Here is a 25,514-nt window from a genome sequence, read left to right on the forward strand (position 1 = left end):
GGATCTGATTTTAAAAAGAGAAACCTGCTGGGTTGAAAGTACAGAATAGTCATTATTTGTATGTTTCCCCTCAAATCTGCATCCATTCTTCCTACATTCCCATGCTAGAGAACCAAATGGGGTCTTTCCTTATCTGTAAACTCAGACTTCCTCTGGAGAATGAAAATAATCGCCAGGTGGTAACCCAACTGCATCTCTTCTCCTTGGAAACTTTTTTTTATAACTTCCTGTTCTGCTATCAGTTCCCCATGCGGCCTTGAATTTCTCCTCTTTCTCTCCAGATGTTAAGAGCAAAGCATAAATGTCTCTAAAAAGTGCAGGCAAAAGTATTTGTAGAGCCATGCTATATTAAGAATGTTTATTTGAAAAGTAGGATCCATTTAATATCACTTCAAATCGGATCGTTTCTTCCCTTCTCCCCAATTTTAATATTTTTTTTCTGATAAACACTTGAGGTACTAAACTTACTAGAGGGTTACAAGGAAAACCAATAGGATTTAGGATTTCTAAACAGAAAGTGACTAACAAGACACAGGACCCATGTCTATAAATTTATGCATGGTAGGGAAAATGTGAAGAAAAAGAAATACTTGTCCCTCATGAGCGTACTGATGGAGGGCCGTCTATTGAAAATTAAATGCAGGATTTCTAAAATGAAGTGCTTAGTTAAACTGCATTTTGATACCATGAGAGTTGATGATGGCCACTAATGTAGGTAATGTAGGTAACAACCCAGATGCATTTACATTGGCTACTAAGTCCATAATTGACTATTAATTGCCATCAAGTTATTTTTAGTGGCCACATAAACTTTCTCCATGACAATCTACCTTTAATCTGATCTGAATCCAACCACCTTACTGCCTGGACATTTGTGTTTAACGAGAACTGTTCTGCTTGAGAGTTTTGCATATGCACCTGGTTGGCATGAACCATGGAGGCTGTGTGTGTGCTTTTATTTGTATGCTAGTCATCTGGGTGGTGACTTGATAATTGGTATCTGCATTTCCATGATAACACCTTTCCTCAATTTAATATGTGAGTGAAGTTCACTGACTATCACTTTCTGATTCATCTGTATTCTTCCCATTCTGGTAGTCTCCCAATCTCAGCTTTTGCTTTTTGCTTTAGCCATAATGTCATGTCACAAGCTACTGTATATGCATGCCCTGTCAACCCAGGATAAGCTTCCTTATAATACTCAAACAACATTCAGGAGGATTGATTGGTTTATAATATTTAGTTTATTCAAAGAAAATTAAAATACAAAAGACCAAAATATATTTAAAAAAGAAAAAGAAAAAAGACAACAATCAAGACATTAAAAAGAAAAGGTGTCTTTGAAAAAAAAGATTAACACATATACACATAGAAGCCTCCCTAGTTGAATGCTGATTAACATAATACATTAGCTTCCTACCCCATGCAAAACAGGCCAAAAGAGTTTTAAAGTACTAAAATACTAAATCTGTTTACAAATGGTTAGCCAGTAGTCTATATATTACCGTATATACTTGAGTATAAGCCGAATTTTTCAGCCCACTTTTTTGGGCTGAAAACTCCACTTCGGCTTATACTCCAGTCAACAAAAAAAAGAACTGTCCCTCCCTAGTTGAATGCTGATTAACATAATACATTAGCTTCCTACCCCATGCAAAACAGGCCAAAAGAGTTTTAAAGTACTAAAATACTAAATCTGTTTACAAATGGTTAGCCAGTAGTCTATATATTACCGTATATACTTGAGTATAAGCCGAATTTTTCAGCCCACTTTTTTGGGCTGAAAACTCCACTTCGGCTTATACTCCAGTCAACAAAAAAAAGAACTGTCCCTTCGTTCGGAACAGGCTGCTGAGAGAAGGGAGGGCTGGGCTCCGCACGGGCCGCGGGTCCGGCGTTCGCCCGCCGAACAGCTGATTGGCGTGGGTGTGGCCGGGCTGTCTCCGGAGCCGGGCGGGTTCCACCGGCTGGGCTTCCCACGGCTGCCTCAGCAGTTGGCGCGGCCGCCGGCGTTTGCCCGCCAAACAGCTGATGGGCGCGGGCGTGGCCGGGCTGTCCCCAGAGGTAAACTTCGTGACCTACCCAGCCCATGCATAAAACAGAAATGAAAAGTCTTAAAAAAGTTTTGCGCGGTTAAATAAACAGCATTTGCATATTGTTTCTCCACGGAGCACCGACAAAATTCGTTCGAATTAAGGAACGTGGGGAGCTAAAGAATCGGGCTATAGGGAATGTCTGGCATGACGGGCAACGCTGGGAAACACGAGGACTGTAGTGCAGTGGCGTAGCGTGGGGGGTGCAGGGGGGGTGGCTGCACCGGGCGCAACATCTGGGGGGGCGCGACCGGCGGGCTAGGGCAAGGCTGCTCGCGAGCGAGGGGTATCTGTGCCTGCGCCGACACAGAAACGCTTCTCTCTCCGGGTGGGGGAAGGCTCAGCGGCTCCCTGGGTCTATATACGCCTCTGTATGCGCACGCCGCCTCGCGCTCCCGCGAACGAGAAAGAAAGAACGGCAGCGGCGGCGTTCCTCGGTGTGGGCGTGCCTTCGTCTTTGGGTGTGAGGCTTTCGGAGAGGCTGCCTTTGGCTCCTGGTACTTCGCAGACCTGGAAGCAGCCACCCACACTCTCCAAGCCGCCATCGGACCCGAAAAGTCCCGTGAGGCCCGTGCGACCGTCGGCGGCTGTTTCTAGCTGCCGCTCAGTTGATCGCGCTGTGTGACCACCGGTAGACGTCCCCGGCTGCCCCTTAGCTGTTTGTGCCGGCGCGGAAACTCCGCAGCCGCTCGCAGTCTCCTTCAGCCGCCGATCAGCTGTCTGTGCTGACGCGGACCCTCTGCGCCAGTCCACAATCTCCTCTGGACGCCGATCAGCTGTTTGTGCCGGCGCGGAACCTCCGCAGCCGCTCGCAATCTCCTCCGGCCGCCGATCAGCTGTAAGTGCGGCAGCGGGTCTGGCGTTCGCCCGCCGAACAGTTGGGGGGTGCGGGTGCCAATGGGCCTTCGGTGCTGCGCGGGCATTGTTGGAAGTGCTCCCCTGGTCCCCGTAGGGCTTGACACCCCCATTTCGGCTGCTTCGCAAACTGCTTCCTCCACCCCACCCCACCCCACCTCACCCCTCCCCGCAAAAGATGCCGGGGTCGACAGCGTTTTTTCTACCCGGAACAAGCAAACACGCAGACAACCCTGCACTATTCAGCTCAGTGAAGTCACGCTTGAAACGGCTTGAAACGCCCGATCAGCTGATTTTCGGGGCGGAAAGCGTGCGGTGTTGTTGTGTTTTTTTTCCTCCCCCCGAAAGTGAACGGCAGCTTTCCGTACTAGTGTATTTGTACTGCCGCGAGTGACAACTGACAAAGCTTGCCGGTGTGATCTTGATTTTGGAACTGATGAAGTCTGTTAACTAATTGATTGGCACTCCGGTCGCTCATCGCCGTGAAACTAGACCTTGTTTTGGGGGGGGTTTTTTTGTACTTTGGGCTGATCAAATGGAATAAATGGAATAAATAAAAACACTGGCATGTCAAGACACCAGCACAAAGACCAAGGTACAAGCAGCTCTCCTTCAGTCATTATTGAAACATTTGATCAGCCCAACTTCTTCTTCTTATTATTATTATTATTAAATCTGTTTTTTAACCAAGCGTGACTTCACTGAGCTGAATAGTGCAGGGTTGCCTGCGTGTTTGCTTGTTCCGGGTAGAAAAAACACTGTCGACCCCGGCATCTTTTGTGGGGAGGGGTGAGGTGGGGTGGGGTGGAGGAAGCAGTTTGCGAAGCAGCCGAAATGGGGGTATATAGAGGATGGGAGGTTCCCACCGAGAGAGCCAGCAGAGTTGTTGTCAAAGCGCGTCACACGCCTTTCCAACCACCAGAGAAGGGAGGAATAAGAAAGAAACACACACACACACACACACACACACACACACACCAGGAAATCGAGGAAGCTTGCGTAAGATCTGAAGGAGACATGATCATGGGAAAGGCACCAAGCGTGCCGTGGAAAAAAAAGAAAGGGTGGACTTGGGCTTGGCTGGTTTCGCAACAGGAAATGGGAAATCCCCGCAAAAGATGCCGGGGTCGACAGCGTTTTTTCTACCCGGAACAAGCAAACGCTGCCCCAAAACTGGGGCGTTTCAAGCCATGGCTCCTCCGGCAACAGTCGCTTAAGCTGCAGTTCATCCGGTTCCCCCAGCCTTTCCAAATATTCCAGGCTGGAGCATTCACTCCCTCCGCAGTTCCTCCAGCCATTACGAGCCGTTTCTGGTTAAGTTCAAACAAATACAAGCAGATTCAAGCCGTGGCTCTTTCCGCCCCGAAAATCAGCTGATCGGGCGTTTCAAGCCGCGGCGTTTCAAAACGGCCACAATCTCCCGGCAAGACCTCCTCTGCAGTTCCTCCAGCCATTACAAAGCAACTCTGGTCAAATTCAGGCCGTTTCGGTCTAATTCAGGCAGATGCAAACAGATTCAAGCCGCGGCTCTTCCACCCGAAAATCAGCTGATCGGGCGTTTCAAGACGCGGCGTTTCAAAACGGCTACAATCTCCCGGCCAGACCTCCAGCTGCCTCACCTGACAATCGGGGAGGGGAGGGGAGGGGGGGAGGAAGGAGGAAGAAACCAGCACACCCTTCGCCCTTTTATTGTCGCAATCGAAGAGGCAGGAGAATGCGGGGTGGGGACGGGAGAGAGAGAGAGAGAGAGAGTAGAAATCCCTATTTTCGGAGCCGAGAAGAGAAGCGCGGCTACAGCAGTCGCTAGAGTTCCCCCCAAGGGGGCGGAGAAAGAAGAACTCTCGGAGCGTTTCTTTCGTAAATACGCGCGCAGGCACACACTCGCCCAGCCGCGCGCTTCTCGCGGGGAGTTTGCAAGCCCTTCGTTTCTCTTCAGGGCCGTCAGAAGGGCGAGCAAGTCTCTGCCCTGCCCTGCCCTGCCCTGCCGTGGGGGTGGGGAGCCAAGCGCGCTTGACATTCCTGGAAATGAGAAGGGCCTGCGGAGACTGACACCAACCCGAGTGCCCAAGCGGGTCTTCTCAGCGTCAGGCAAAGTAGCTCACATGCAAAACAAGCCCGGCAGAGGAGCCGGAGCAGCTCCGCTGCTGGGGGCGTGTCTCGGCCGGGCCTTGCAGGATCTGGGCCGGGCGCCTCTGCTCGCCGCTCCGGCTCCTCTGCCGGGCTTGTTTCGCGTGCGAGCTACTTTGCCGGCCGCTGCTGAGGGAAGATCTCTGGAGAGGAGCATAAGGTGAGCTGCTGCATTTCCCAGCCTCGGCTTATACTCGAGTCACCAACTTTTCCCATTTTGGGTGGTAAAATTAGGGGTCTCGGCTTATATTCGAGTCGGCTTATATTCAAGTATATACGGGTATATTAATTAAAAAATAGTTAATGGGAAAAACAATAATAATAAAAATATATAAAAGTATAAAAGTAATAAAATATTAATAATAAGAGACAAGATTGAAATTCCAATACTCTTTGTTAACAAACTGTTATTGTAATCAGCTCATAGTAAATTTACCATGGCTTTAATCCCAGCTCATCCCCAAAATTAACCCTAATTAGTTCCTGATCAAATATCCATGTTTGCTTCTTAACACCATCTCTTATCAATTGCTGATTGATTAAATACAATAAGACCAATCTCCAAAACCAATCTATCTTCCCAAAAAAAGCCAGATGAGATTGTTCCCCAATTAAATGTAATAAGTTCATGCCCCACTCTCCTTCAACCCCCCTAAAAAGGATCTATTTACCGCTTTCCACCCAGAGGGTTCTCTACTATTCTATAAGAACATAGGATTAAACTTCAAGAAGGTGTATGAAGTCAACTCTGTAATTTCTGGAACCATGTTTCTTCCTGGTCCATTTACTGCCAGAGAATCACACTCTAAGCTCTGAATATTTTCTGCAATCTGGGTTGCTTACATTATTTCTGAGTCTATATTTCTTGCCAACGAATCTGCTGCTTTAAAAACAAATTCCTTTTGTGGATCTAAAGTATTTAGGGCTGGTTTCTTCAGAATATTTCCCATGATCTTTATGAGTTCATCCAATCTTTTAGAAAAAAATCCAGCTAGAGATTGCATGTTGCTAAACAGTCTCTTTCTCATCCATTTTTTCTTGTCTTGCCTTCAGGTGCTTTGGAGAATAGCTTGACTCCCTCTTCTTTGCGGCAACCCCTGAGATATTGGGACACTGTTATCATGTCCCCCCTAGTCCTTCTTTTCATTAAACTAGACATACCCAATAATTAAAAAGAATAAATAAATAAAGAGAAAGCAGAAATAACAGATAAAAGAGTCCGGCTGGGGGTTGAAGTAAATCAGCATTCAGCCAGCCAATTAACATTTAAAGTTAAAGAACAAACACAAAAATTTAAAAAGTAAGGTTAAAAGTCCCAGGCTTGCTTACGAAAATGTATTGCTGGCAGGAAGACATTTTAAAAAACAACATTGACTTTCTAGCTGCTCCCATAAGGAGCTGCAATCTTCAAGATTCCCTCTCCCAGGTGGGTCCACAGCCATCCCAAAGTCATATTGGGTAAAAGAGAGAAAAAATCCCTCACCCTTTATCAGCCATCTTGGGGAGGTGTCTCCATTTGTTTGCTTGCTTGCTTGTTGCTTGTAAATGTTATTGGCTGCCCATCTTTGCAGAGGGTAATTGGGCAGCTTACAATCTTAAAAAATAAATACTATACAAAAGATAAAAACTATACCAAAGATAAAAGACATAATAAAATACTATGAAAAACCAAATACTGCAACTCAATTAAAAGATGGGGAGGACTGAACAGGATGGGGGAGAGGTGGGATCTCTTGTTAATCTAACCCAGCGTTTCCCAACCTTAGGAACTTGAAGATGCGTGGACTTCAACTCCCAGAATTCCCCAGCCAGCATAGCTGGCTGGGGAATTCTGGGAGTTGAAGTCCACGCATCTTCAAGTTCCTAAGGTTGGGAAACGCTGATCTAACCAACCACTTCCACTGTGAAGCTCCCCCGTTGGAGCCCCGAGCTAACTGGCAGAGCCAGATCTTTAGGGAATATCAGGAGAGTTGGAACCAACCTCACTCTGGGGGGGGGGCAAGATGTTCAAAGGGCCCCTGCCAGGTTCCCATTATATGTCCGAACCTGCTTAGCTTTAGTTGCAAGACACATATGATTGGCTCTCATAAATTATCTCCCACACTAGTAATATCATCAAGACAAAAGGAAATAATCAGACTAGTCCCATCCATCAGTCCGAGTTGGAACGATTTGTAGGAGCATTAGAGCTAAGGGCCACACCTATCAGAAAGGGGAACAAGAGCCCGAGCAACTGCTATTCAAACAGGAAATGGCATTATGACCTGAACAGTATAAAGTGTTCGGTTTGTTCTCACTTTTTAAAGCCTGATCTTCCTCTTCATTTTCCTCCCTTCCTTTTTTTTGCTGGTATACTTAGTAAGAGGACCTAATCTTGCCCTCCCCACCCCTTGCCACACCATGAAATCATTACAGGGAATGATATCATACATAATACATAAACTATATATGTGTAGACTTCTTTTCATTTTGTCTCCTGCCTTTAATTTATTTTACCGACTGCAACCCTTCTTTCTCTTTTTCTGCACTGAAAGGGAATAGAATGGAGGGGGATGCTGATATGCGTGAGGTTTTTTGTGAGAATATAATCATTGACCAATGTGAAAAAATCACCCTTCAATTGTTTCAGTCTCATGAAGAAACTTGAATTTAAACTAAAAGGAGTCAGATTCCTCATTGAGAAAGTTTCCTATATTACAGTATATGGGAATAAATTTTGCAGATGTCATAGGGGAACTACAGCTCTGACTCCTTGACCGTTGTAAATTCCAGATGACCTTTCATTAGCAAGCTAGAGACAAGAAAAGCAGTGGCACTTTTGGAAAAATGGAAGCGGGCATGAAACTTAATCATAGAGAATATGTACAATATTACTCTGGAAGATCATATAGTGGCTGTGACTAGGGGGGCCTTCGCCCAGGTTCACCTGGTGCGCCAGTTGCGGCCCTGTCTAGACCGGGATGCCCTGTGTACAGTCACTCATGCGCTCATGACCTCTTGTCTGGACTACTGCAATGCTCTCTACATGGGGCTTCCCTTGAAGACCACTCGGAGGCTCCAGCTGGTACAGAATGCAGCCGTGAGAGTTGTCTTGGGAGTTTCCCGGTACTCCCATGTTACACCTTTGCTCCGCGAGCTGCATTGGTTACCAGTTGTCTTCCGGGTGAGATTCAAGGTTTTGGTAATGGTTTTCAAGGCCCTACATGGCATGGGTCCGGAGTACCTCGGGGATCACTTCCCTCCGCCCTGTGCGTTCCCACAGAGAGGGCCTCCTCAGGGTGCCACCGGGCAGAGAATGTCGGCTGGTGGCCCCCAGGGGGAGGGCCTTCTCTGTGGGCGCCCCGGCTTTATGGAATCAGCTGCCGGTTGAGCTCCGGATGGCACCTGACGTTCGCTCCTTCTGACGCGGTCTGAAGACCTATCTATTTGAACAAGCCGGCCTGGCCTGATGGGGGATGTGTTGGGGTTTTTATTGTGGATTTTTATATTACTATCTATTGTTTTAGCTCAGGCTCCTATTTAATTCTTTCTTAATTTTTGTACTCTGTATTTTTATATGTGCCCTGTTCACCGCCCTGAGTCCTTCGGGAGAAGGGCGGTATACAAATATAATAAATAAATAAATAAATCCCCAGGTCTCTGCTCACATGAGAAAAGAATAATGTTTTAAATCCTATAAGGTCCCTCCCACTGAGAATGAACAATATTAGATAAGAGTCTTAAGATGTTCACCATTAAATAGAAGGGGAATGTAGATCTCTCCAGATACTATTGAATTAGCCCTACAGGCCAAGGATTAAGGAGGATGTTATGTACTGGGCTTTTGAGGGAATACCACGTGGGTTGCTGGAGCAGCTAACGGCTCTCCAGCAACCCAGACTACAAGTCTCCTGTGCTGCAATTGGCTGCCGCCTAGGGGCTAGACTATATATTGCGGCTAGTTGCAGCCATTCCCTCAGTACAGTCTCAGCACGAATAAAACGATGAGTTACCTTGTACTCCATTCCGCGTCTTCATTCCTGTGCCAAAGAACCCGCTATTTAACAGAGGGATTCAGGGAATGGCAGCCCAGCCACTTCTACATAGTTTCCAATTCCAATTCCATCTCTTGGAAGAGATGAGCCATTACTCCTGGCTCGATTCGCCATCGCCTTTTCTAAATGTTACGTGTTGCTGACTGGGTGGATTCCCCAATAGCAAAGGTGTTTGGCTGGCTTCAGGAAGAGGAGGAGGATGAACTTCTAAAAGAGTTCTTCTTGGACTCCCTTTCTTCTAAAAAGCAGAACCATTTTGTCCTGCTATGAGACAGAAAAGAAGATGTCTGCCATTGTCACCTGCAGTCCAAGCCATGTGAATTCAGAGGATAACTTCCATTTCAGGTCATCCTTACAGGGCAGAAAGTTAACTTCCTCAACTGAGGTTGACCTTAAACTGAAAACAGAGAAGTGAATGGAGTGTAAGTGAAGCTGGGAAGCTGTTGCTTGATTTACATAGTGATTACAAAAGGAGCACAGTTATAAACTCTACTATTTTTGGCAGTGCGAGTGCTAACGAGGGAGAAGTTCTGCATTCTCTTTTGGCAAAGCTTAAAAGATGCTGCATTTTTTTCTGCTCCTGCTCTTTTTTGGCCAGGTTGTTCAGAGTCTAAGAATCTGCTCTTTCAACGTGAGATCATTTGGAGAATCTAAGAGGAAAAACCCAGAAATCATAGATGTTATTGTAGAGGTAGGTTGTTCTCTCTTGGGATTAAGTTCAACTAAATAGTGGGGCTGTCAACTGAATAATTATATATTAACACAGATGAGTTTCAGATTAAGATGCATTTGAGCGTAAATAAATCTGTGATTTGAGCAACAAACTTACCCCAAAAAGTCATCGAAACTACATGGATAAGCAAGACTTTAATTGCAAATGCTGTTGTTAGTAACTATGTAAGTTTACGAAAATATATGATTTCTTAGGGGAAAAAATCATTCTTTTCTGATGTCTCTTCGGATATTGCCACTTCTAATTAGTTTAATTGCCAGTATAAAATACCTCTGAGCTCATTAAGAAATGATCATGATAAGTCAAAAGGTGCTCATGGGGGCAAAAGTGACTTTATTAGGAAGAGTTAAATATTTAAAGTAGATATCATTCAAAGATTTGGATAATAGGAGCAGGTTAACAAAAATAGTATTTTATTCTCACATTGCAATGACTTCTGTTTGGAGTCATTTTGGGTTTCTCAGGAAAAGCAGAATATAGCTTCTTTCCATGAAATTTTCTTTCCTAGTATATAATGAATTTTCAAATCTCTAATTCTGATAAAATATGCTATTCTGTATATGAGTGTCTTGATGCAGATTCATTGCTGTGATATTTTCAAGGGTGGCCCAAAATGTTCATTTAACAGAGTGAATTTATTTGGTTATTCAGCAAACAGTAAGTCAATATTTGGATTTAGGCAGATTTAAAATACTACTATGGATCATTAGTCATTAATAGAGCTGCGATCTTGTACGTGTGTATGTGTTTACATTTAGAGACATAGACTATTATCATTAATTTAATAATTGTAAGATTGCCCTACTCAAACAAGGTGCCTCTGGTGGTATACAACAACAGCAAACAAATAATCAAGCCAAAAAAACCCCACAAAGCATTAAAACATACACAATTATATGATTGTTAATCCAAATGTAAAGACAAATGCCTTCAGGCTCAGTAATCATGAGATATTTCCAAGAAAAAGAATTGAAAGCTAATAAGCTTTATTATAATGCCGCTGGGGTGTGTGTGAAAACCCTAATAAGCAGGCATATACATAGAATGAAGGCTACTGCTAAGCTTGTAAGCCGCCCTGAGTCTTCGGAGAAGGGCGGGATATAAATGCAATTAAAATAAAAAAATAAATAAAAATAAAATAAATTAAAGTTTAATATTTAGTGGAGTAAATATACAGTGCTTCCTGGAATGGATACCAGGCATATGTGCAATGGTCCATCCTGGCATACCCATGCCAGGGGGTGGGTTTGTAATATTTTTATACCCAATACACTGAGCATTCATTATTCATCAGTACAACACAGACTATCAATTAAAAATGTGTGAGAATCTAATTTACCAGCCTGTGAAATATCTTCCCTGTGAACCCCTCAGTGTCCCTGCACCTGTCATCACTCCCTCATTAATTCCCAAGCTGTGGTATTCATCTATAACACATTTTTAATACTAAAAGCCCACAAAGTGATTAGATATGGCACTAGCTTGGTCCAGGGTATACAATTATGTGCTTATAATTTACGTTATATAGCAAGTGTAGAAAATAACTGGAAGTAGTGAGGAAATTTAAAAATAAAAATATATGTGCTTTTAGTATTATCATGTAATCATATTTTATATTTTATAATAATCATTTTATAATCAATTGCCTGAGTAGATGCTTTGAGCATATGGGGGAAAATACAAGCCTCAAGTGGAGGGAGGGGGAGAACAGGAGTTACCATAGGGGCCAAGTGTGAGTCACCATCTAGGAATTGTTTTTAAGGAGCTTCTGCTGCCTGGTACCCCTACTTGATCTGAGAGGTGTAGAAGATGGGAGACATCTCTCCTTTAGAATTGATAAGCATGTACATATATGGTCTGAGTAAACAGGATAGTAGGGGAGGGATCTTATTAGTATAATGTAAGCAAACAGGGGCGGAGATAATTTATTCTGTTTAGGCGCTTCTGATAGATTGTAACCTCCAAAGCCTAAGCCAATGGGGCCATGGGGGAAGAAATGGATGTATAATAATATGTGATTTTGGAATTTGGGGGTGTGGTTCAGTGCTTGGTTACATTGCATTGTTTGCCTTCCTGAATCCACCAGCTTTTCAAACTGTTACTTTTTAGACTTTGTTGTGAAGTCTAATAAACTTCTTTTCTATTTGTAACTCAAACAGAGTGGATTTCAATTTGTGACTATTTTTGTGTCTAACACAATCTCAGTGCTAGCTGTTACATGCTCTACCGTGATTAGCAGCAGAATTATCTAAGGGAACACCTGCTGCCGGCATCAACTTCCCATCGTCCTGTGCGCTCCCACAGGGAGGGCCTTCTCAGGGTACCGCCGGTTAAGGAATGCCGGCGGGTTATTCCCAGGGGAAGGGCGTTCTCTGTGGGCGCGCCAGCCCTATGGAACCAACTTCCCACGGAACTCAGGACTGTCCCCGACCTTCGCTCATTTCGCCGGGACTTGAAAACCTGGTTCTTCAAGCTGTTTGGCCCAGACTGAGGGGTTTTAATTAATTAATTTATTGGGTTTTAGCTTAACTTTAGGGACTGTAATTTAATCATAGTTTTAATTTATTTTAATTTTGTATGTTATGTATTTTAATTCTCCCTGTAAACCGCCCTGAGTCCTACGGGAATAGGGCGGTATATAAATTTAAATAATAAATAAATAAATAATAAGCAAGCTTGATTCTTCAGACCTAATAAGATTTTCTCAAACTATATGTCCTAATATTAATTAACAGGCCTTCTTAATACTGTTCTGGATCTAGGAGAACAATGTATGCTCTCCTAGTTTGTAAGCCTGAGCTGGAAAGACTGCTGAGTAGTTATCAGTGTAGGTGCCCCGTGGCAGTGCCTCTTAAGACCTGGCAAAGGGTCAGTTGGGAATTGTTACTTCTTTTAAGAAGCACAAAAAGGCAACTGCTGTTGAGGAACATCTTCAGGAAAAACTCTGAATAGCAGGTTGTATAGGACCTGGTAAATTCTGGATAATCATTACAGATTTGAACCAAATCTTCCCATTTGTCCCCTGTAACCACTACATAACCTCTTCGCTGAAAGGGACATATTTTCAAAGGAATGGGGATCGTAGAAAACATTGATTGGTGAATGGGCAGCTTACAACCTGAAATTATGAATGAATATAACTAAATGAACTCCAACCTGCAACCTTTCTCCACAAAACACACATAGTCAAGTTGATAGCATTATTTTTTCAATTTCATTATTACTGCAATGTAACCATTATGATCCTAATTAAATTAGAGCCCTAATCAACAATTCTCATAGTACAACATGCCAAGCACAAAACCTTTACAGACCATTTTTGTTTGCTCCTCAGATTATATCTCGCTGTGATATCATGCTACTAATGGAAATAAAGGACAATAGGAACAGAATATGTCCCTTTCTACTAGAGAAACTAAACGGGTAAGATGCAGATATGAAGTATATTAAAACATGTAGGAGTGGATGCAGATTTGGGTGTCACTGGATAAAATACTCTGAATGAAGCCATTAATTAGAGTAAATATTTTCTGATTGCTCTCATCTTTATTGGAGGAAAGAAGAGAAAGAGAGAGGCAATATATGTTTGATATATAGATGGGTGAGTGATATGTGTATGAGTCACAAAACCAATATTGTTGAAAGGTGATCAGAATGAAATATTAGTCTGCACCATCCACATTTTTAAACTATAAATATTTAATATAATTAAAAACTACAAACAATAAATGTGCAAAGAACTTAGAACTTGGAACTTAGAATAAAACAAGAAAGGAATCACTTTTGTGCTCATTTCTTCATACCTCCCTCCAAAGAGTTCTTTAAATTGTTCTAGATGGGCATAAATCCAGCCCACATACAGAGTACAGTAGTTCAAATACCAACACTGCAGAAATGTGTTTGTGTGTATGTACATCTCCATAAAGTGCATACTCTCCAGCAGGCACAATATCCAGCTTTAAAATAAATAAAAAAAATCTTGCCTTTCCTCAGCTTTTCTTAAAAGTCTGCTGCAGTTTGTAAATTGGCAAAAGGGGGGATTTTTAAAATTGCTATTTTTCCTTTCCCTGAGCTACCTTCCTTCCTTCCCACTGGCCTTTTCTGCTAATCTTTTGTAAGTCCATCAAGCAAGGCTCCTTTGTTTTTCCAGTCACTTGAGTTTAAAAGACTTTACTCCCAGCTCCCAAGCATAAACTAGATGGCTCAGGAAAAGAAAAATAATATTTTAAACTATGGATCAAGTCTGAAACTGGAGCTGTTCTTCACTTCAAGCAAGTGCTATAACCACTATGTCACTAAGAATGACCTATAGCAGAAGCTGCAGCACACCTTCTTGAAGAACAGGTGGGAAAATGGGGGGGAGGCTATTTCTGCCTATGCACAGGAGCTAAGAAAGTATCTGGCGATGGGGGTTGCCTAGAAGAAAGTAAACTACTGCCATGTTTACACTGGTACAAGCCAGGAAAGGCTACTTTGGAAAAACAGCAGAAAAACACAGGCAGAGATTATATTTGTGGTGGGCTAAAGAGTAGGAGATAACTATGTTCTTTCCTGCTCTCTTATAAACTCCTGGTGGCAGTGCAGATGAACCCACCTGGATCTGAGTAATAAATTAAAAATCAGATTTACTTTTCTTCCCAGACGGTCAGAAGGAACATACAATTATGTGGTCAGTGACAGGTTAGGAAGAAGGAACTACAAAGAGCAATATGCTTTTTTCTACAGGTATGTTGATTTCATAATTTCATTCAGTATATATGTTATTATTCAGAAACTGAGAAAAAAATGCAGAGGCCTACAGCTGCAGAAATGTGCACTCTCTCTCATCTATCTCTCTCTGTCTGTCTATCTGTCTGTCTATTATCTATCTACAAATATACAAATGTACAAAAATAAAATGCAATAAGCACAAGTGGCTAAAACAGTTTAAATCAAATAAAAATATGGGAGGAAAACGGAGGGAAATTTTCTGTTAATGCACCATGCTGTCAGGGAAGCAAAAAAGAAACATCATTGTAGGTAGCAGAATCTTGCACATCTGTAGTTGCTAAGACAGGGAAGGCATTTTATTGTACAATACTGTACTTAGTATTGATAGCTAATGACTACTGATTATAAACTTTTAGAAAAGAAAGTTGGAAGTGGTACCATATAAAAATATGAAAACCTATATATTCATTAGATGGCCAAAAAGAGATTTCTGGTGGTCTTCTGGGTTTTCGCAACCCAAACATAACAACTCTAAGTCAGTTAATGAACAAATAACATTGTGAGGGAGTTCTACTGTATGAATGTTAAATCACTAACTATCCAGCCCAATTTAGTCTAGGCCAGGGGTAGGCAACCCCGGCTCTTTTATGACTCATGGACTTCAACTCCCAGAATTCCTGAATCAGCTGACTCAGGAATTCTGGGAGTTGAAGTCCATGAGTCATAAAAGAGCCAGGGTTGCCTACCCCTGGTGTAGGCTCAAGTGCATCGCTCCTCAGATATTAGCTCTGATTATACCAAATATTTTTGTTAACCTAGTTTAATTAGATGTTAAGTCCCAATGAATTCAATTATTTTAGGATTGTAACTTAACCATACATAGTGTTTTTGTTACCTATTTTTTTATTCTTGGCCACCTTAAATCAGAAAGACAGCCTTGAAACAATCAAGATTAACATGTCCACACCTGGAGCAGTAACCTTCTACTGATATATTAATTTACACTGCAGATTGGAAAGTGTCTGTGTGAAGCAAATCTATCAGTATCCTGATCTACAGCCAGGTGATGAAGATGCCTTTTCCAGAGAACCTTTTGTTGTTTGGTTCAACTCTCCAAGAACAGGTTAGACACAGTTAATGTCCTTGTTCAAGGTTGAAAGTGAAAAGAAATGGGATCCTTGGAGAAGCCTGAGATCTAGAAAACACGGAAATATCCCTGCTCTCTAAAGCCAAGGGTTCAACACCAGAGCTCTTTTAATATGATATCTGTTTGGAAAAACAACCAAAATTCCCACCCAAATAAAAAGGCCAAATGCCAAAGAAGGACCATTTTTTCCAACTTGATTTTAATGAGGTTTAAGGATAGAAATAGAGGTCCTCCAAGAGGCAACCTACTCAAACTTGACCTCCAACTCTGAAAAACATGTCCACATTGCAGAAGCTAACTCATTTCACTAGGGTGATTTGAGGTGCTTGGTAGAAAGGGTATATGTGGAGAAGGTGCAGAGATCACTGCTTTAACATGGTGTTTGGACCAGTCTGATGGATCTGCTATGGTCACCATTATCCCAGCAAGCACAATTGATACAGCATAATCACAAGTTTTAGTGTGATTGATATAATCCAGATATGTCAAACTCATGACGTCACGTGATGTCGCGCAACATATCGGGACAGTTTTGCCATTGCCGGCAATGGGGTGGGCGCAGCTTCTTCAGGACACATCCGGCCCACGGGCCGGCAGTTTGACACCCCTGATATAATCATGTTTTTTAAAAAGGGCTTCTTTAAGTTGCTGAAAGAAAGATCAAGCCATTTTTGTGTCTTTTGGTTGATTCATATACTTAAGGCATGTATGTCCCTGCACATAACAACAACAACAACAATAATAATAATAATGATGATGATTTTTTTGTTTATATTTGTATACCACCCATCATGATGATGATGATGTTGGAAGGGACCTTGGAGGTCATCTAGTCCAACCCCCTGCTCAGGCAGGAAACCCTATACCATTTTGGACAAATAGCTGTCCAGTCTCTTCTTAAAAACTTCTAGTGTTGGAGCATTCACCACTTTAGAAGGCAATACAGGTAGTCATTGACTTACAACTATAATTGGGCCTGGCAATTATGGTTGAAAGTTGTGACAGTCCAGAACGGGTCGTCACACGATCAGACCCAATTTTATGACCTTTGTTGCATCAGTTGTTAAATGAATGAAGCAGTCATTAAGCAATCCCAGTGCTTGCTATGGACCATGTTTTGCTGGAAAACAGAAGTAAACATCAGTTTCCATGGTAAATCATGGTCTGGTGACCATGGGGCATGGCTGTAAAAGTGGTCCGGTTGTTGAGCAGCCAAAAGGAACTTTGAAACCAGATCATAAGTAGCTTTGGGGAGGTCTGTCACTAAGCGACTTGTAAATTGAGGACTATCCATACTCTAATGATACTATTGTACTATTAGATAAATTCAAGCAGCACCTTTGAATAACAGATCAGGAGGATGGCAAATTGAAGTGAAGCCCTTTTCATTGTTCTCAAGTAATTCAGCAGCCATTTCATTGCACCAAAGGCTCCATTTTCTAGAAAAGCTTGCCATTTTAGCTGACCACTCGCTAGCTAGACAACTTGCAACTGGGGTTGTTTCTGTTTCCATTTCTAATATGATCAGCTGCATGAAGTGGTGCTACTGCAACAAGGGAGGTGGTGCGGTAGGAGGAGTACAGGAGCCTTCTCCTGAGTCAGGTAGAGAGACATCACGAATTCCCACTACAGAACAGCTGGATGAAACTCTAATCACAACAGGCTTGTCCACTTTCTTTCCCCTTTTACAACCCTACTTATCCTACCACTTGCCGGTTTTAAAGTCAGCGATTTTTCAGTCTGAAAGGATGGGAGAGTGAAACTGGAAAATCAGAAAGAAAGAAATTGGAGGGCTGTGCTGCACAAGCAAAAGTTTATTTTGTTTTTGCGCATTATCTCTGGGTTCAAATGCATGGAAATTAAATGTCTGCTTCTTCAGTCTGTGAGTTTTAAAAAATGCCAATAATCCCTCCTATTTTCTTCTTTTTTTTAACAAAATGTTTGTTAAGCGGTCACAGAATTTGTGATCATCCCGATACACACAATGCCTGAAATGGCTGTGCGAGAAATCGATGAACTCTATGATGTGTTTCTGGATGTCAAGCTGCGCTGGAAGACTAAGGTTAGCCAAAGCCAGCTCCACAGAGTAAGCCAATCTTCTCTCATGTGTGCATTGTGTATTTAGTAGCTCTATCTTAAAATATGTCTTTCATTTTTAAAAGAATTTCATATTTATGGGAGACTTCAATGCTGGCTGTGGCTATATGGCAAAGAAGCAGTGGAAAAATATCCGATTACGAAATCACACTGACTTTGTTTGGATAATTGATGATAAAAGCGATACAACTGTGAAATCAACAACACACTGCCCCTATGACAGGTAATGGTTCAAGTTACAGTTGACTCATTGGTATTCCATTCAATTCATCTACTAATGCTATCTATGATTTGCAATATGAAAAGAACCTGTCCTGTGAGGTTGGCAAAGCTCTAGTTGACTCATCAAAGGAGATGAAGACAACAAGAAAATAATGAGAATCAAGCTAGCTAACTTATATGTAAGGCAGACAATCTGTAGTCCCAGATTGCCTGTATCCCCCAGTCTTCTTTTGGAGGTTTTGACTATCAAAAGTGGATGGCATGGTAACCCATCCTTTTGAAGCAAGGAGTACTAAAACTATATGCACCCTAAAAAGACTTCATGCAACAAAGAAAAGTATTATTCACACACACACACACACACACACAAACAAAAGAAATCTTGGATAGCCCTGCCTTTCGATTCATGTACTTCACATCATTGTCCCAACCACTTAATATGGCCCCTCTTCCCTACTTGGGCTGCTTTGGAGGATAAGCTTTCACCAGGGTCATACCCAGTTATAGTAGCCTCTCCCACCAATAATTATGGGAGTCAGACCAAGTTATATAGAGGCCAACTGGCTGGTTATAATTCAGCCTTTCCCAATGAGTAGCATGGGTCCTCTTGTGGCATAAGCACATCTAGCTGAGAGCACGTTGGCTCAGAAGTCTAAATGGTGGAAATATTCCAATGCTTCTTGGTTTAATGACAGAAATGCAGGGTGAAAAGGTTGGATACCAATCAGCTTCTTAACAAGTTAATTCATACTGTGTCTGAGATACAGCAAAATGGAACTAAAGCTGCCAGCTCTGGCTGAAATAACGTTTCTTTGATATTCAAAAAGAAAACACAATGCTAAGCACATTGATTTCTGCTTTAAATTGTAAGCCGCCCTGAGTCTTCGGAGAAGGGTGGGATATAAATGGGATTTAAAAAAAAACTTTGTACCTTCATTAATAATAATAATAAGTTGGAAGGGACCTTGGAGGTCATCTAGTCCACCCCCCTGCTCAGGCAGGAAACCCTATACCATTTCAGACAAATGGCTGTCCAGTCTCTTCCTAAAAACTTCCAGTGTTGGAGCATTCACCACTACTGGAGGCAGGTTGTTCCACTGGTTAGTTGTTCTAACTGTCAGGAAGTTTCTCCTTAGTTCTAGGTTGCTTCTCTCCTTGACTAGTTTCCATCCGTTGCTTCTTGTCCTGCTTTCAGGTGCTTTGGAGAATAGCTTGACTCCCTCTTCTTTGTGGCAGCCCCTGAGATATTGGAACACTGCTATCATGTCACCCCTCACCCTTCTCTTCATTAAACTAGACATACCCAATTCCAGCAACCGTTCCCTATATGTTTTAGCCTCCAGTCCCCCAATCATCTTTGTTGCTCTTCTCTGTACTCTTTCTAGAGTCTCAACATCTTTTTTACATCGTGGTGACCAAAACTGGATGCAGTATTCCAGGTGTGGCCTTACCAATGCATTGTAAAGTGGTATTAGTACTTCACTTGATCTTGATTCTATCCCTCTGTTAATGCAGTCTAGCACTGTGTTGGCTTTTTTGGCAGCTGCAGCACACTGCTGGCTCATATTTTAAGTGATTGTCCACTAAGACTCCGAGATCTCTCTCACAGTTGCTACTATTCAGCAAGGTACCACCTATACTATACCTGTGCATTTGATTTTTCCTGCCTAAATGTAGAACCTTTCTTTTTTCACAATTGAATTTCATTTTGTTAGATAGTGCCCAGTATTCGAGTCTGTCCAGATCCTCCTGTATCTTAAGCCTATCTTCTGGAGTATTGGCTATTCCTGCCAGCTTGGTGTTGTCTGCAAATTTGATGAGTTCCCCATCTATCCCCTCATCCAAATCGTTGATGAAGATGTTGAAGAGCACTGGGTCCAGAACAGAGCCCTGGGGCACCCCACTTCACACTTCCGTCCATGTAGATGCAGTTCCATTGAGGACCACACGCTGAGTACGGCCTGTCAGCCAGCTATGAATCCATCTGGTGGTGATGCTATCTAACCCACATTTTTCTATCTTATTAAGTAGTATGTTGTGATCTACTTTATCAAATGCCTTACTGAAGTCCAAGTAAATTATATCTACAGCATTCCTTTGGTCCACTAGTTTTGTCACTTGGTCAAAGAATGCAATAAGATTTGTCTGGCATGATCTGTTTTTGACAAACCCATGTTGGCTTTTCTATTCTACTAGAATAGACTATCTAGATATTGTCTTCCTTGATCCTTCTTTGGATATGGTTTTATGATATGAAAGATACCTGTCCCCTGGCTCAGATTGCATAGCATCTCTGTTCAGTGAACTTTTTATAGCTCACCCACAAATATTTCAGTGGTCCTGAATCTGTCTAGAACAGACAGCATTTCCAAAGTTGCCTAGTCCAACATGATTCACCAGCCAATTCTTCTACTTTTTCCAAACCCCAACCCTAAATAACCCTCTTTTACTTCCTGTCTCTACCTCATAGCAACTGTTATGCAAAACCATAAAAACTGTTTCGTAGTTAGTTATCAGGGTATTATTTGAGGGAAATAATGTCTCTCCAGCCTCTTTTTGAAGTTCTCTAATGAAGGGGAAAGTATCACTTCATGAAGTAACCTGTTGGCAGCTTTTATTCTATCCCTCTTTAATCTACTCTTCTATTATATATCCAGTTTCTTTAACCATTTCCAAAGAATTTGGTTTCCAATTCCCTCACCTTCTTGATAGCCTTCCTCTGAACTTGTTCCACTTTGCTGGTGTGTGATTACACCTGCTTGTTACAGCATACAGCATTTCTGACCAAGGTAGAGTAGAGTGGAGTAATTACAGTGCTTTTTTTGTAAAAGAAAAAGGTGCCGGAACTCACACATGTCCTACAACCGACCTTGCCTATCCTACAAGGCTCCATCCAAAAAAGGTGCCGGAACTCCGTTCTGAGCGTTCTGTGAGAAAAAAAGCCCTGAGTAATTATATTCCATGATTTGAACTCCATGCTTCTACTACTATATCCCAGAATAGCATTTGCTTTTGGTAGCTGCATCACACTGTTGACTCACATAGATCAACATGGGATACTACAATATATTACAAGCCTTGGTGGAGCAGTGGGCTAATGCCTCCTTAAGTAACACCAGCTGCCTGCAATTAGTGCAGGTTCGCATCCCACCAGGCTCAAGGTTGACTCAGCCTTCCATCCTTCCGAGGTAGGTAAAATGAGGACCCAGATTGTTAGGGGCAATAAGCTGACTTTGTAATAATGCCGCTTGGGGGGGGAGCGAAAGCCCTAATAAGCAGGCATATACATAGAATGAAGGCTATTGCTAAGCACATTTGATTTGTGCTTAGATTGTAAGCCGCCCTGAGTCTTCGGAGAAGGGCGGGATATAAATGGGATTAAAATAAAAATAAATAAATACATGTAGATCTTTTCACATGTACTACTGCCAAGCCAGGTCACTTCTATGCTTTGTGTCTTTTAAGATTTTTTTTTCTTCAGATATAGGACATATTTTTTCTGTTAAATTTCATCTTGTTTATTTCAGTTTTCTGTTCCAGCCCATCCAGATCTTTCTGAATTTTCTCTTTCTCATCTAAAGTGTTAGTCACTTCGAACTGTTGCATTCTTACTCGAGGCTCAAGTTAACTGCTGTGTAATTTCCCAGGTGCTCTTCCCTGTTTTGAAGGGGTATACTTTCTCTTGTGCTCCTCCAGTTTTGTGGACCCTGCCACCTCCTCTAGGAATTCTCAAAAATTAAAAGTTGAATAGGAATGGAATTAAGTGAAACAACTGAACAGGAAGCAATCCAAGTTCTTAACATTCTTAACAAACAGCTTATCTTTATCTCTGGTCAAACATGGTCTTTTATCCCATTGATTTTGGGCAGCTAATAATTAAACATAAAAAAGGTGGATGACAAATCTACTCTTTATGATGCAAATGCAATCCTGTGCGGGTAGACTTGGCAAGGGTCTAAATCTAATGAGGCTTGCATCCTTGTAAATCTACATAAAATCATGAACTTCACATGGAAGGAGCTCTACCCTGATACAGTATATTCTCTTGGTATATAATAAAAATATGGGAAAACAGGGAGGGTGCAAACTGTTTCAAAGAAAGTTGTATATCCAGGCTATCACATTAAATTAGTATAAAATTACCCCACTCCACTGCTGAGAATTTTGCCAGAACTACCCTGGATAATTTATTTATACAAAATAAATTATATTTTATTCCATTGAATGAAAACTAGTAAAAAAAAGCAGGAGACTCTATCCTATATAATGGCATATGTAAACTACTGCAGCCTATTACCCCGCCCAGTTCCATTGGAGCAACATACATTAAATTCAACCTGACTTGTTTTTTAAAAAAAAAACAAAACAAAACACCCGCCTATAATCTTATTGTATGCTTGCCTTCTTGCTGTGTTATGTGCAGAGGATACAAAGGGGAAAAAAACAGTTCTGGAAAGCCAGAAGATGGGAGATTCTTCCCAGCTCCTTGTGATACTGCAGCAGTGGGTCAGGGTGCTGGATGCAGGCCACTGGTGCTCCTGAGAACCCACCCTTGGATTGGCACATTCCACCACATGCAATGTATTTCTGCAATGTATTTCTTCTGAGTGCTTAGGTAGTTACTAATGCCCTGGTCTTGTCCTCACTTTCTCTTACTGTATAGGATTGTGCTCCATGGGGAGATGCTCATAAATGCCGCCATGCTGGGCTCAGCCAATGCCTTTGATTTTCAGAGTGCCTTCTCCATGACTGAAGAACAGGTTTGTTAAGGCGTAGGGTGATGCGCCAGGGAAACTTTTCTAAGTTTTGTTTTGCTGTGACCTGCCAGGGCTTGTGATCACAGCTCTGTTGCATCAAAAGGGAAAGAGGCATGTATGTGGGATCAGTTGGGAAAGAAGGAGGGACAGGTAGAACTGAGACAGGTAGACTAGGAAGGGAAAATAAAGCAAAGGGCACCAGATTCCCACTACTTGTCCTCCAGTGATGCTAATTAGATTCCTATGGGCAAAGATGCACTGAGAGAGGAAGCCAGCAAGAATGCTGGTTTCTAAAACAGCTTTTCCCAACTGACCTCCCATGATGTTGGAACTGTAATTGCTACAAATCCTTATTGGGCTCTGCAAGTGTTTGGGTTGGTGAGGTTGGCCTAAGAGATCTTAAAGGTAAAGGTAAAGGTTCCCCCGCACATGCGTGCTAGTCGTTTCCGACTCTAGGGGCCGGTGCTCATCTCCGTTTCAAAGCCGAAGAGCCAGCGCTTGTCCGAGGACGTCTCCGTGGTCATGTGGCCGGCATGACTAGACGCCAAAGGCGCACGGAACGCTGTTACCTTCCCACCGGAGTGGTCCCTATTTTTCTACTTGCATTTTTACGTGCTTTCGAACTGCTAGGTTGGCAGAAGCTGGGACGAGTAACAGGTGCTCACTCTGTTACGCGGCACTCGGGATTCGACCCGCCAAACTGCTGACCTTCAGATCGACAAGCTCAGCGTCCTAACCCACTGAGCCACCGCGTCCCTCTCAAGAGATCTTACAGTACCCTAATTGTTATTTTTCTGTGTGTCTGCTTCACTAAACATCACCAATTTATCTTCAGAAAAATTAAGGCTACATTACAATTCTCGATTTATGAATGGTTGCTTAATGACCATTGAAAGACACTCTCCCCCCCCAAAAAAAAAGCTTAATAACCACTGTGTTTGTTTAACAGCCATCCTGTTCTCTGCTTCTACACCTTCAGAAAAATGGTCTGGGCAATAGACCGTAAATGCTCGCATTTACATTGTTAAAAGAATTGTTTCTTTTCTTAGACTTTTGCTTTTGCTTATCCTGCCCTTTGAAACATCTTGCCCCCTGGAGTGAGGTCAGCTCTTACCCTCCTGACCTTCTGCAAGAGCGTAAAGATCTGGTTCTGCCGGAGGGCTTGGGGCTCTTATTGGGGGGGGGGGTTTCACATTCGGGTGGTTGACAGACTAATAACAGATTCCCCCATTCCCCTCCCTGGGCTCATCCTACTCCCTCCCCAACTTTTTACTTAGGGTTGAGTATTTATCTTTTAATATTATTTAGTTCATATTGTCTACAGGTTTTGTAAAATTTTATCTTTTTAATATTGTAAACTGCCCAGAGTTACCCAGTGGTAAGATGAGCTTGCAGAGAAAGAAAGAAAGAAAGAAAGAAAGAAAGAAAGAAAGAAAGAAAGAAAGAAAGAAAGAAAGAAAGAAAGAAAGAAAGAAAGCTATATAAAAATAAGTGTTGTTATCCAAGATAAGAGCTAAAGTCAGAGAAGTTCTGCACACAGAGTTACTTATACCAAAATAGTTTGAGGGGTTTTTTTGCTTCTCAGCTTCGTTTTTCTTTCTGGTGGATTTTGGCCTCCTTTTCTTATTTTCCCTTCTCTGGTTAGTTCCAAGATCTGGAAATGCTCACTAAAGATCTCTTTCTTAAAATCTGCCCAGCATCAAGAAATGTTTACAAGATTCTAGTTGGGAAGCCCTGCTAAGACAGATGCTGAGTGCACAGGGCAAATTAAACCCCAGCCTAACCATGGTTAATATAACTATAATTTATTCCACTCAATTTTCTGGGTTCAACCAATACAAACTAAATTGGCCATAGAGGCACAGTTCATGCAGCAGGCTAGGCTAAATCTGACTGGCTACTTTATGATTCAGTGAGTTGTATGTATAAGGAAGTCCATGGTCCCGAGTTAATATAATTTGGAGGAAGTATCTTTGCTTCGTGTTTGTTGTAAAACAACAATGAATTTCAGCTACTGATCATAATATTAACTTTATACATAATAGTTGTGTTATATATTAGTGCACCATAGTCTCTAACTTAAAATATACATTTTTCTTCACAGGCTTTAGCAGTGAGTGATCACTTCCCAGTAGAATTCCAGCTGGGAAGTTCCTCAAGAAGAAGAGCCAGATATTGTAGAACTCTTGTACAATAAATCCAGTGAAATGTTGTTCTAGTCAAACCTAAAACATGCAAACCCAAAAATGTATATTCACAAGAAAAGAGCTGATTTTGGGGTCATTTTTATGGATGTCTTGCTACACTATGATATATTTAACTCAAAAAATGCAAAGCCCATATCTTTATAATATTCAAAACATCCAAGGTTAATGAAATGCTGCTTGTATATATAGATGGAGCACATTGGCTCATGCAATGTGAACCACAAACTCCAGCTGTGTATTAGAAATATATGAACCAAACCACTATCTCAGTACAATGGAGTTTATGAAGAGGACCTTCAGAATCCAGCCTGAATCAACAATATATATATTCTGAAGGTCCTCTTCATAAACTCCATTGTACTGAGATAGTGGTTTGGTTCATATATTTCTAATACACAGCTGGAGTTTGTGGCTCACATTGTATGAGCCAATGTGCTCCATCTCCAAATAATTATTGAAATAAATTATAACTTTAGATAGTCTTGAACTCCAAAAATTTTTGAATGCAGGCTGTTCTTGAATTCCTCCAGAT

At 42.1% G+C, this 25,514-nt stretch overlaps 1 protein-coding gene across 1 annotated transcript; it reads left to right on the forward strand.

Moving 5' to 3' along the window:
* Nucleotides 1–9,668: 9,668 nt before the first annotated feature.
* On the forward strand, nucleotides 9,669–24,972 carry DNASE1L3 (deoxyribonuclease 1L3; the record flags this gene model as incomplete). Its single annotated transcript, XM_083353346.1, has 8 exons — nucleotides 9,669–9,800; nucleotides 13,177–13,265; nucleotides 14,484–14,567; nucleotides 15,563–15,675; nucleotides 17,649–17,761; nucleotides 17,862–18,019; nucleotides 22,682–22,778; nucleotides 24,880–24,972. 8 exons carry the CDS (start codon nucleotides 9,669–9,671, stop codon nucleotides 24,970–24,972), a joined length of 879 nt encoding a protein of 292 aa, XP_083209472.1.
* Nucleotides 24,973–25,514: the final 542 nt, after the last annotated feature.

Source organism: Vipera ursinii (assembly GCF_947247035.1).
Source record: "Vipera ursinii genome assembly, chromosome: 2".
In the NCBI taxonomy this organism is placed as follows: Eukaryota; Metazoa; Chordata; class Lepidosauria; order Squamata; family Viperidae; genus Vipera; species Vipera ursinii.